Source organism: Brachycentrus maculatus, unplaced genomic scaffold, assembly GCF_059751285.1.
Source record: "Brachycentrus maculatus isolate JH-2025_06_01 unplaced genomic scaffold, ASM5975128v1 h1tg000005l, whole genome shotgun sequence".
Classification (NCBI taxonomy): domain Eukaryota; kingdom Metazoa; phylum Arthropoda; class Insecta; order Trichoptera; family Brachycentridae; genus Brachycentrus; species Brachycentrus maculatus.
The window spans coordinates 508,272-521,082 of NW_028280760.1; the positions used below are offsets into that span (position 1 = coordinate 508,272).

General features: G+C 32.9%; 1 protein-coding gene across 2 annotated transcripts; it reads left to right on the forward strand.

Moving 5' to 3' along the window:
• The first annotated feature begins 955 nt into the window (after window positions 1–955).
• On the forward strand, window positions 956–10,293 carry LOC148313769 (mediator of RNA polymerase II transcription subunit 30-like). Of its 2 annotated transcripts, XM_088278359.1 has the most exons (6): window positions 956–1,380; window positions 3,076–3,176; window positions 5,847–5,992; window positions 7,089–7,161; window positions 7,652–7,792; window positions 8,607–10,293. In XM_088278359.1, exons 1-6 carry the CDS (start codon window positions 1,248–1,250, stop codon window positions 8,823–8,825), a joined length of 813 nt encoding a protein of 270 aa, XP_088134485.1. In that variant the 5' UTR covers window positions 956–1,247; the 3' UTR covers window positions 8,826–10,293. The 2 variants fall into 2 exon arrangements, with proteins under 2 accessions (XP_088134485.1, XP_088134492.1); XM_088278366.1 differs by lacking the exon at window positions 7,652–7,792 and having other exon boundaries at window positions 1,120–1,380; window positions 8,607–8,953.
• The last annotated feature ends 2,518 nt before the right edge of the window (window positions 10,294–12,811 follow it).

Consider the following 12,811-nt stretch of genomic DNA (forward strand, 5'->3'; position numbering starts at 1 on the left):
TCTTTCTTTGCTTTTATTTCAACAACATTCACCTGATAAATTTATTTTACCACTCTTTTCTCACTCATTTGTTTCACATGTCCGAACCATCTTAACACACCTTCATTAATTTTATTGATAATACTTACTCAGCCTTCCATTCTTTCCTTATTTCACTATTCAAACATCTATCATACACCATTTTGCCGCAAATTCGTCAGAGAGCATTGCATTTTGACTGCATTCAGTCTACTTTTATCCTTTTTCCAACACCATACTTCACTTTTGTGCATAAGGTTGGTACATACCAGGACTCCATTGCGCACTGCCGGTTTCCACTGTTAGTTTTTTATTTGCTACTTCTGATTTCAGCACACTATCCACTGGTTTCCCAGGATCACTCTCCTTTCTATATCTTCATCAATCTTTCCATCACTAAAAAATCTTCAGGGTGATGTAATTTATCACAGAAAACTTCAAAAACAAACACATTATAAAATTCACTACACTAGGTACTCTTATCTCAATTAATAAAAATACAATGACCAATAATTTCTTATCGTCAAATAATTAATGGAATCCCGGTGAACTGAAATATAAACAACAATAAATAACAAAACAGAAGGTGAATTTTTTGTCATCCCGGAATACACATTAACTAAGAACATACAGTTTACCAAAAGTTGGCAATTTAAACAATATCAATACCAAATAATTGAATACTTTAAACTTTCTTAAAGGCAAATCACCTTACACTGTCAGAAATAATTTAACTAAATACTTACTTATTTTTGTGTGAAATGTGCGGACTTAGAGAGTTTTTGATTTTTAACACTATGGTACTCCTATTCATCCATTACACTGATACCATTTATAAACTAAATTGGGAAATTGTTAAATTTATGATTTTTCAACTAATTAACAGACTGCACTGCTGGTAATACACATGATTATTTTTCAGTGTTTGAAAATATGCGCATACTGTAGGTAAGACCAAATGTGACATATTGTATATTTCGAGAACATATTAATTTGAGATACAAATAAATATGTTCATGTCACAATAATATCTTTTAACCTAATTTTATAATTTCTGTTTACATCTATAAAATTTACTGCATTCATTTTATAAACTGCCACTATCTAGTCTTATCTATTTCAAACAAGATAATACAAAACTCTTGACTTGTTTACAGGTTATAGTGACAGCACCTTCTTAGAAAGTTTCTCAACCTCATGTTATATTTACTTATAGTTTGTTTCAAGTCATGTCTGGACGAGGGTACCAGTATTCTGGAAACCATTCCAATAATCCAGCTTTCATGAATACTAATTATGGCCCTGGAACTGAAAGTGTCAGTGCTGAAGCAGGAGGCTCTCTGGTTAGCCAAATGCAAACAGGTTAGTTTTTTTTTTTTAATCATTCACAAATTTTTAGCAAATTTATGTATCAGAATATCTATGAACACAGCATACAGTATTCATACACTCATAAATATTAATTAATTAAACCATATCCGCTCCCTAGGTGGAGCATATGGAGTCCACAAACTGTCTCCAGGCTTTTCTGTCGGCTGCCAGCTCCCTTGCATCCTTCCAAGTCAGATCCGCGTCCCGAAGTTCTGACGAGAACTGCCGACGAATTGTCAGCAGTGGTCGTCCTGGGCAGCGCGAACCTGATGCCTTGTAAAAGAGGCAAGCTTGATTAAGGCTCTCGGGAGGCATGCGGAGTACATGGCCAAGCCAACTGAATCGCCTTTTCTTGATGACAGTTGTGACCAAGATTTGCTGCGTCCTACGCCTTATCTCTTCATTCCTCACAAAGTCAAACCACCGCACGCCTAAAATTCTCCGCAGACACCTATTCTCAAAGCTTAGTACACGGCTGCTCTGGGCCCTTGTAAGGTGCCATGTTTCACAACCATATAAGAGAACAGGAGCAATGCAGGCATTGTATAGGCGGCATTTGGTCTTCACCGAGTATAAATCCGATCTCCAAATAGCCTTCATACTGTTAAATGCGGACCCTGCGAGTTCTTATCACACTCCCAGTTCCTTTTGAAGGCTGCCAATTTCAGTCAGCTACATTATAATCCTGTTCACATATTGTGAAAATTTTTATACATATCTGTTTTCTTTCTGAAAGAGTTTTTTTTCTGCTGATAATTTTACTGGCCAGAATTTCACGTACCAATAAATTATTACCCAATTTTATATGAATATACTAGCAATGTTTATGCACATATCCCCTGTTGTTTTAAAGACGTCTGATCCTCTTATCCACAGTTCATGGAATATAACTTGAACATAATGAGGAATGGATGACGGTTTTCAAATCTTATTTTTACTAATTTGGCATCCAAATAATATATGGATGACAAAAATATTTAAAGAAATTTATTATTTAGCAACCAAAACTAATATGTTGGCACCTCAAAATGTCACATTCACACCAGATAATAAAAATGTATTATTATTTCATTCTCAATCCACATTTCAAAATAAAAAGAAAACAATAATTGTAAAAACTCCAATATCTAATTCCTACCTATTTATACAGTACTCGTTTAAATACAAGCCTAAGATGTTGTTAACTTGTAGTACAAAGTTACATACATCATTTTGATATGTACGAGTATGTACTTACTGGACAGAAATAGAATTCAAATGAACACAACTGCACTTGTTTACACAATCATTATTTAAGAGTCCGTCGTTCTACAATTCTCCAATGTATTGGCAAGCAATGTTGTTAAACTGCTTAAAACTTGCTGATAAATAAAATATCTCTTGTCGCGTTATTAATTATTTTTTTCATTATATTGCTTTGAATGACAGCTGATGGTACCTGAAGCGGAAGGCTGATCACCTTTCCTTCGTGTGTTAATGATCAAGATACTGTGTTTACAATGCAGTGCCCTATGCACCATTGGGGTGCGGAAAAGGGTTTGAATGAATGACAGGATTGTCCTTTTAGCAAAGTAAAATTCATCATTTGTTACTTTGCCATCTTTAGCATATATGTACTTAAATAAATAAGAGATTTAAGACAAATCAAATAAAATAAAGGTTGGATCGTTTATCTTTTTTTTATAGCAGGTCCCATGGATGCTGATGTCAGCGCTGTTAGTGGAATGGAACACAACAATGCTAACATTCAGAATGTGACTGGAAATACGCAAGGAAGTCCATTACAGGTTTATTTATCAAATTTACCTTCAAAATAGACAATAATAAACTTTTTTTCAAAGGAAAATATAACAACTCGACACTGGCTAAAACACCCAAGATGGGTGAAAATCCATTAAAAAGAAGAAGAAGAAAGGAAAATATTTCTAACACATCTCAAAATATTTAAGATTAAGATCATGTCTTGTAAATGGGGTTTTGGTGTCTACAATAACTTGCCGGAAAAGATAAAATATGTATGGGTCATTATAAATTGAAATGGAAATTAATACTTATTTTTAAAACACTTTGAAATACAAAAATTATAATAAATAAAAGGAAATATTGGTTTCATGTTTCACAATGCTCGGAGTATTTTTAACACATTTCATGCGGAGTCGGTCGAGTGTAAGTGGATGAGCGACATGGACTTATTCCGCTCGTGTAATGTTTTAATTGCAACAGCATATAAATCATTAAAATATTTCAAATCTTACTGATAAAAAAAAAGAAATATAAACACTCACTGACCGAATTATAATGTTTTTTCTTATGATGATTATAAAATTATTAATTTAATTTTTTTTTAAATGAACTAAAAGTAACTATGCACTAATAATATGTAATAAAAAACATATATTTTAGAGTGGTAAGAGTGGGACAGTCTTGAGTTTTACTCTCATAATAAAGCTTTATCAAAAATTCAACAGATGTCACTCTAAACCCTAAATAGCGCAATATAGCCCAAAAAAGAGTCTCCTGCTACAGGGGTAGAAATTTTGGTAATTGTGATTACAGTCTCCCGCAAATGACGATTGGCGAACTGAAGACTGTAAAATTCACCTTCCCTTTAAGACGTGTTAACTATCTGGCTTATTTTGACTTTAGAACATAATATATGACAACATTATAAAATAAAGTTTGTAGTATAATTGGTATCTTATTGAGGTTGTATTTCTACTATCAAGTTATATAAAAGATAAAAAAAATAATCAATGGGTTTAGTTACCTAAACACATGAAGTAGGAAAACAGAATGAGGACGACCGAAAAAGACTTGGCACGATCAGACCAATCAGAACCTTAAATCTGGCGGTGTCAAAAGTCTGCGTAATCGGAGAGCATGTATGACTAGATGTATGAATGTGAAGGAGGCGAGGAGTGTGTGTCAGGACCGAAGAGTGTGGCGTTCCATCCTCTCTGCCTACCCCTGGGGTGAAACGGCGCGATGGTAGTAGTAGTAGTAGTAGTAAAACACTTGTTTTTTACCACTCGAGTATTATATTTATTTTTATCGACTAGTTTCGGAAGCTGCAGATATTGGGTTATCCAATAAGAGGTTTTATTTTGATATTTGAAAAAAACTGGGATATTTTAAGGTAAATCAATAAATATTTATTGCATTGTTAAGAGAAAAATATGCGATTAACGATGGAAAACAATATCAGCCAAATGGCCGCCACGGCTACGGCTGCAGCACCATATCCTTTTCATGAAATTTTCCATGACCAATTCGCACATTTGCGGCTGTATGTCCTGGATAACTTCACAAATTCCATCTTCAAGGTCTTCAATCAATTGTAGAGCATTGCCATAGACCTTATCTTTCACGTGGCCCCAATGAAAAAAGTCTCGAGGTTTTAATCACAAGATCTCGGGGGCCAACTGTGATCACCTCTTCGAGAAATAACACGGCCAGGAAATTTTCGTTGCAAAATTGCGATTGTTTCGTTGCTTGTGTGGCACGTAGCGCCGTCTTGTTGAAAATAAACGTCGTCCACAACAATATCTTCCAATTCCGGCCATGAAAAATCATTAATCATAGTTCGATAGCGCAATCCATTCACCGTAACAGTTGCACCAGCCTCATTTTCGAATAAGTAAGGTCCAATCACACCGCCAGCCCAAAAACTGCACCAAACAGTGACACATTGAGGGTTTCGATTCTTCACATCACCAAGTTGTCCCAACAGCTCAAATTTTTTAACAAGTTTCACTATTGGTGGCCGAAAAGGCGCTTCACCACGACCAAAAAGTGCTTTAGTTTCGCGAACTGTGATTGCAAAATTTTCACCATTTCTGTAGTGAATTTTAACAATTTCAATGCGTTATTGAAGCGTGTATTGTTGCATTTTTATTAATCGCGTAGTTTTTACTTGTCAAATGTCAAAAGATGACAGCTTCAAAAGTGGCAGCTGCCCAGATAGCGGGCTATTTAAAATGAAACCTCTTATTGGAAAACCCTATATTTCCATCTATGGGTTTGAATATAAACTCAAATTGAGTTCTTATTTAAACTTGTAGTTGGAAGCATCTGTATCATTAGAAAAAAGTGGTTAAAAAAAAATTAATACTCAAGTGCTAAAAAACAAGTGTTTTTTACCACTTTGTGTATTTACAACTTAATCATTTCTTACCACAAAGTGAATGCCAAAATAAAAAATAAAATAAGTGTCAATAACATATTATTACAAATTATAATGACAATAAATAGTGAAGCAGCATGAAGTATTGATAACATTAATAAAATGAATGCAAAATTATTATTAGTAAAATTATAATTTTGCACTTCCTCTAATTATAATTATATTTTTAATTTTGTAATAACTCAGTAGGATTTTGCTACTTTATAATTACATCGCAGATTCATCGACTTGTCTTTGTTCTGTTAATAACATGATGATTTCTTTATTTAACTAGGGAATGGGTTCTTCAATACCTTCATCCGAAAATCCAGCAGGATCATTAGGAAGCAACCAAACTACCGAAACTCATTCACAAGAACCTAGGCAGGAAAATAATCAACCACCACCGACTAAGGAGTTCAACACTGCATTGCTCTGCTGGTGCGTATTGTTTTTTAACACCGCCTGGTTGTTAACAACCAACATTTTGGCTATTAACAACCATTTGAAAACTCTTTATAATGAAATTATTATCATGTACTATATTTTACGGACTCTAAGAAGGTACGGATTGTAAGATGCACCTTAATTGAAGCATTTTTTAAAATAACATTTTTAACAATTTTATTATTAGATTCCAAAGCCAGACTAAAAAAAATATTAGTCCATAAAACCGAACTGACCTTTAAAATCCCTGAAAATCATCATATGAACTTTCTTTCTCTTTTTATTATCATAAAACATCGCATCACGCAATTATAGTATGTTTTTGCGTACTACAAATACACGTGTGGTGTTCTGTGGTGGGCTATATTTTTATTTTACGATTCCCATATACTACAATATTGCCAGATAGAGATAGTTTTCCTGCAGGATAAAATATATGGCCGTATTTAAGACTGGTGGGAATTTAAAATCAAACTCCGGACATTTTATAATTAATTAAGTATAAGACGCCCCTGAATTTTGGAGGATTTTTTTGGTAAAAAAATTGCTTATAGTCCGTAAAATACGGTACTTATTTCCAATTTTACAGACTCAACAGACAAAAAGCCTTTTTTTGTAATAAGTCTGGGCATTTTAAGAGCTTAAGACCTGGCATACACACCTAAAACATGTCCTGATAAGTCAAAATAAATTTGGCCAAAAGAACTCTCACCTATGGTCAGAAGGAAAAGCTAATTACTTTCAAAGTTTTCAACAGATGGCTGTTCTATCTACAAGTTCCAACTAAAATATGAAAGCAATAGTTGGGATACTCTAAATATACAACATCCGAGAATTGAGATGCTCAATAATGGGAAGAATGGTGAACGTTACACAATGTATAAAGTGTCACTTAAGCCAGCAAATGCCGGTTCGTAAGCCCTGAGAATGTCCGGACTCCATATTCCCTTTGTATCTTTTTAGATATTTAATACATCTTGAAATATGATATACCCCAGAGATTAAATCCTGTGTTGTGTACAAAATTTAAATTATTTTTAATTTATATTCTCTGTTAATTATATTTTTAAAGAATGCCTTCTTTTTCTAGTTTTGGACAAGAGACAGTTCAAGACATCATCAGTAGAAGTCAAGATGTTTTCAAATTACTACGAAGTCTTCAGGTACAGATCAACAACAGTAATATTAAATATGGTTTATATTTTAATTTTCACATGCTCACCTTCTTCTAACCCTTATCTTGTGGATCAGTTCTGCACTTCAGGTATCAGGGGGATCAGAACATAGAAAAAAACTATTTACATTAAAACATTTTCCTTTCAAACCCCCTTAACCATGATATTTCAAGCATTCTTGCACTCATGAAGCAGTTTCTCGCCATTGCTATCCTGGTTTTGATCTCTTGGGATTGATCATATTGATCATTAAGCCGACAGTTCAGATATTTTATATTCCTTGTACTCAGAACAAGGTTGGTTGTTCATACCCAGATAATATTTCTGGTCATGATAGCAGCTGATATGGTCACTGAGCACCAAAAATGTGCTAACCTTGGAGTATCAAGTTAGTAAAAGGCTGATATTGAAGATATTTTGTAACGTTGGAAAAAGAATAATAAATTTTTAAAATAGAGCTTTTTTGTATTTTTTACAGCCTCCTAAAGGAACTTTACAAAGCACAAATTATAGCAATGAAACTATGGCGCGAATCCCTGAACAATTACGGACCATCAAATTACTTTTCAAAAGACTACAACTTATATATGAAAAATGTAACGACAGTGTTCGTGGAACGGTAAATCATTTATTAATTAAGAATTCTGTTATTTGAAATACCCAGCTTTACATTAAGTACAAACAGTGTCATCTAAAATCTGACATGTTCAAAAATTTTTAAACACAGTTCCAAAAGTCCCTTGGAGTATTAATTATGCTTGTAGACCTTTAAGATATTATTACTGAGATATATACTAAGAAATATGAAACCCTGACTTTACTGTGTAGTCATGGTTAGCTTATTTGGTAATTTGGCTAACTTGGTACAGTAATAAAAGCAATTTACTGTAGTGGTTCTATTTTTTCTGAAAATCCTGTAATTCATCAATCTTTAGTTATTTTATAGCACTAACAGTCAGTGTTTATTTCATATTCCTTTAAAACCTGAAAAAATACAGGACTACAATTAAATGTATTTTTTCAGTGTATTTTATAATATTTTATGGGTCAGAATGCGAAGGTTATATTTCAAAAGGCTGCAATAGTTATTAGTAGATATGACACTTAAACTGATTGACATTTCAATACATTAATACTCGTTCATTTTTAAATTTATATCATCTTTAAAAAAGGTTCAATGGCAAATGTTACACAGCGTGTAAAGTGATCACTTAGATCAAACAATAGCAAGCTGTTGGCCCTGTATATATGCAGTTTTCCATTTTCCTGTCTCAATAAACTTATTTATCCTTGTAGGGATATTAATTTTGACAAAATCTTTAAACTTTATTATTTTTAAATTTTGTTAGATTTATCTGCATGAATAATTGAAATGAGATGTATGTTAAAAAAAGTGTATCATTGTAAATGATTTTGATTTTATTTTATTGTAGGAAATAGAATATATCCGTCCTGAGAGCCTTATTCCACTTATAGATGAACCCAACCCTATGGAGGATAAAACTAACTTGGATGCGTATAAACATATTTACAAGGAAAATGCAGAACTTCTGGAATTAGTATCCTTAAGGAATAATCAAATAAGTGAAGTGATTAATAAATTAAGAACAATCATTTGGAGAATAAACACAATGCTGGCCCTAAGGGATTAGATTCATAATATGTAATTACATATTATAAGTATGGTGTATTAACATTTTGGATATTTTAGTATCAAACAGCAACCTCTACTGAACTGAAGACTTGACTGAAGACCCTGCTTATTTGTATTAAATTTTAATTGAGATAACATCCTAATTTCATTAATATAATCAATTGCAATTCATACCCCTAGCTAGAACAACAAAGCACCAAGTCGTTTTAATCATCTAATTTTAATATTAATATAAAAAGTTTGCATTTATATTTTCTTGCAAAATGTCAATAACTTAAATTCAAAATTGAAACCTTATTGAATTGTGACAAATGAAATATTTAATTTTAAAATGTTGTATTTAGATACCTAATTTTGTTGCTTTCAGTGTTTTTTGTTTTTTTTTTTGTTTAAGATAACACTTTAATTTTTAATTAAAAATGGAAAGGTTTTACCACTATGTGACTGCCGAATCAATTATTGAAATAATACTTTAAACTTCAGATGAAATCATAAAATTCTTGTATTTTGAAAAATGCTGAACAAAAAAAGTCTCAAAAAAATAAATATGATAGTTTATTGTAGGTAAATGTAACCATTTCACGCCATTATCGTCAAGCCCAATCAAACCTTTAAATAAACTCAAATTTTGTATGGCATGACAACATTCCCCTCTTTTTATGCCAGAGTGTAAATGCCATAGGTATTCCATTAACAGGATCTAACATCTGGAGTAGTGGTTCTAGATTTGATCCTGCTCAGCAGTTTGATTCTTACCAACATATGTAACATAATAGGAATATTGAAAATTGTAAATTGTTTTATTTAAATATCCGAAAAAACTATATATTTACATCGACATATGTATATACCATATCAGCGGCACTGTAACATGTTGATCCTGATATTCCCTGCCGTAGAAATGATGTCATTTCTTTTGTGGCTATTGAACTAGTGTAAGTAAATTAACACCACAATACTATTGTTATTTTTAGATATTTTCTTCAAATGATTTATCATAAATATTTAATATTCCAAGATTTTACAATGGTTCAAACTAACTGGCATATTTATTTATAAACTAATTTAAATTTTCCCTACCTTTTTAGGGGCAATAAACCATTCTTTCATCTTTTATTCGATATTAATTGTTGTATCATTTAATTATTAGGTTACCAAATAATGTATTAATTTGATTTTTTCTATTTAATTCTATATTTATGTATATACTTAAATACAAAGTGTCACCAAAATATGGAAAAATGAATTTTGAATTTCCTGCTGTATATTTTGCTAATATTTTTCTTTTAAATATGTTAAATTAGTCCACATTTTGGTGACACACTTGTATGGTATATGTTTTCTTTCAAAGTTATATTACTATGTAAGTAATTTTCTATGAAATGTTTGATATTACACGAATACAGGGATGTTATTATTTCTGGGATTGTTTATTTTATCTTCTCAAATATAGTTTTGATACAATATTTAAGGTTTGTTTCATTTTATTATCATTTTGTTGTGTATGCACTAAAAACAAAGCATTCACATGATTCTATGTCCCATATTTGTTACTTCCTCTATATTTGTCACTTCCGCCGCCCGGTAGTGTGTGTCCGCACAATCAGCTAGTTAACTCAGACTGCCTTGTGAATTACTGAGATGGATAATGGATGGTGATAGTATTTCAGAATCTGAAATGAAATGTAAAAAAACAAAAAGTTATATGACTGCAGCAAGAGAGACCAATAACCACTGAAGAGTTTATGGCGAAAAAGGACTTGCTCAAAGTTTCTTTTTTGCTATTCTTTTACATTAATTTATCGACAATCTAATGCCTAAGTTCCAAATCCGCATTTTCAGTTTTGATAGTATTCAAATTGAAAAGATTATATGCGTCTTTATTTGCTGATAAGCTTAAGAAGAAAGAATTATCACAGCCCAAACCTATGAAATACACTAATTAAATATAAATGACTATTTTCTACAACTGTATATAACTCATGATTATAAAAGTGGTTGTAATCTGTCCAAAAATAAAACCCAAATACGATAAACATTTTTACTAATGTCTTCATAAATAATAAATGTAAAAATATTATGGGAACTCACAAAGTTTTTTTTTTTAAACAATTTTTTGTCATTTTAGAGGATCGACGCACAAAAAATTGAAAAAATATTGGTATGTTGTATAAAAATTATTATAACCGTAATTTATAAAGTAAGTAATATCTACTACTTTATTGCTATATTAAAAAAAAGTAAGAGTATAAAAAAGATCAAATATGTACCATAATTATTATACTTACCAAAAAGGTAGGTAGGTACCTTGATTATTTTATTAAATTTGGCTGACATCTAGCGGATCCATGATTTACTATGATCACATGTTGGAATTTGCGACGTTATGATTGGTCCTCTGCCGCGCCATGCTGTTGTCGTCCTTGATGAACGCAGTTAATTGGTTTATACTTTTCCGCCTTTTTTCGAATGTTGAAAATTGTTCAAGTCATGGCGTGTAGGACCGGAATCAGGAACTGATGAAGTGGTATGATCTTAACTCCGGTAACCTAGCTTTATAACGTTATTTTACACTCATACAGCTAGATAACCAAAGATAACACCAAATACCAGATATAACTCCAGACGTCATAATATCTTCTCTAGATTGATAAACTCTCACTGCAAAGAAAGAAAAGAACATATAAATTTACACAGAATTTAAATGACGTAAATCATATCAAGGGATTCGTATATCTTAATGGTTACTTGTTTTATGCAAGCTCCTACGATTACAGATGTGTAACCCCCAGTGGCTTAGACGTTGCTACTATTCTCATTTTCCTTTCCTTCATAGCAGTAATGTCCAACATCTTTAACTCTTCTACTCATATAGTAAGACTCAGAGTTAACACCGCGTCGATCCTATGCGGTGTGGATAGGGACACGAAGAAGAAATGACGAGTAACATTTCTGATAGAGGCAATATCAACTCGAGAATCGGTTATCTATCATTTTGAAGGTTAAGGTTATTAACCCTCAATAGGTCCGCTCAAAATCCCGAATAGGAAAAGTGAGTTTCGCGGGCCGCGAAGTGAGTTCACCGGTTAATGCGATGTGTCATCGCCTCCCGGTGCGTCCGCATCATATATATTTAGACATGAGATCACTGTGATATAATATATTATGTACCTACGTAATTTGCAAATATCGCAGATTTCTAGAAGGACGATCGCCCGCTATCGGCCCGAGGCTTCGAGGCTCCGATCTCGGCTGGCGCGTGTCGTGTGGGTATACGTAAGCTCATATAGCACCACCTCCGGGTAGCGAGTCAGACGTTCGCGAGCACAATGGGTCGTGTCGCTGAATGAATATTTCGGAATTTGTACATATGTCATGTCCGTCGTGCCTGTCCTTAATATTCCGCACGCATGAGCCCGTTGTGTGAAAGACGCCAGAAAGATTCCGTTGTTCTTCACAAATCACGGGACTTTCCAGAGACCCCTTGCCGCGGGAGTGTTTCGGCAGAGACGGCCGCGGTTTACTAATGAACTGAGCACACTGCAGAGCCGAAACGACGCGTACCTTGCTTCGAGAAGCCCCGAGCACTTTAATGCTACTGCCCCCCATAAATGTAGACATCAAATTTAAATATTAAATTAATAAACCGTAAGTAGAACTTATCCATCTTTTGATTTTGAAGTTATCAGAATGGTTGATTTTCAGACATTGTCAATCTGTGTAAATAAATCGGTAACTTTTGCAATCTTTAACTTATTAAAACTTATTTAACTTATTAATTTAAAATCATGTATGGCAACATCGACGAAGAAGTCTTTTGGGATAGGAATGTAAAAATCTAAGCTTGCATTGGCTTTTTAAGTGATCACTTAAAATACCGTGTGACATTTACCATTCTTAAAATAATTGACAACGACATCACTGAAATTTATACTTATTGTATACCATATATGTGTATATACGTATGTCGCAAAAAAGAACACA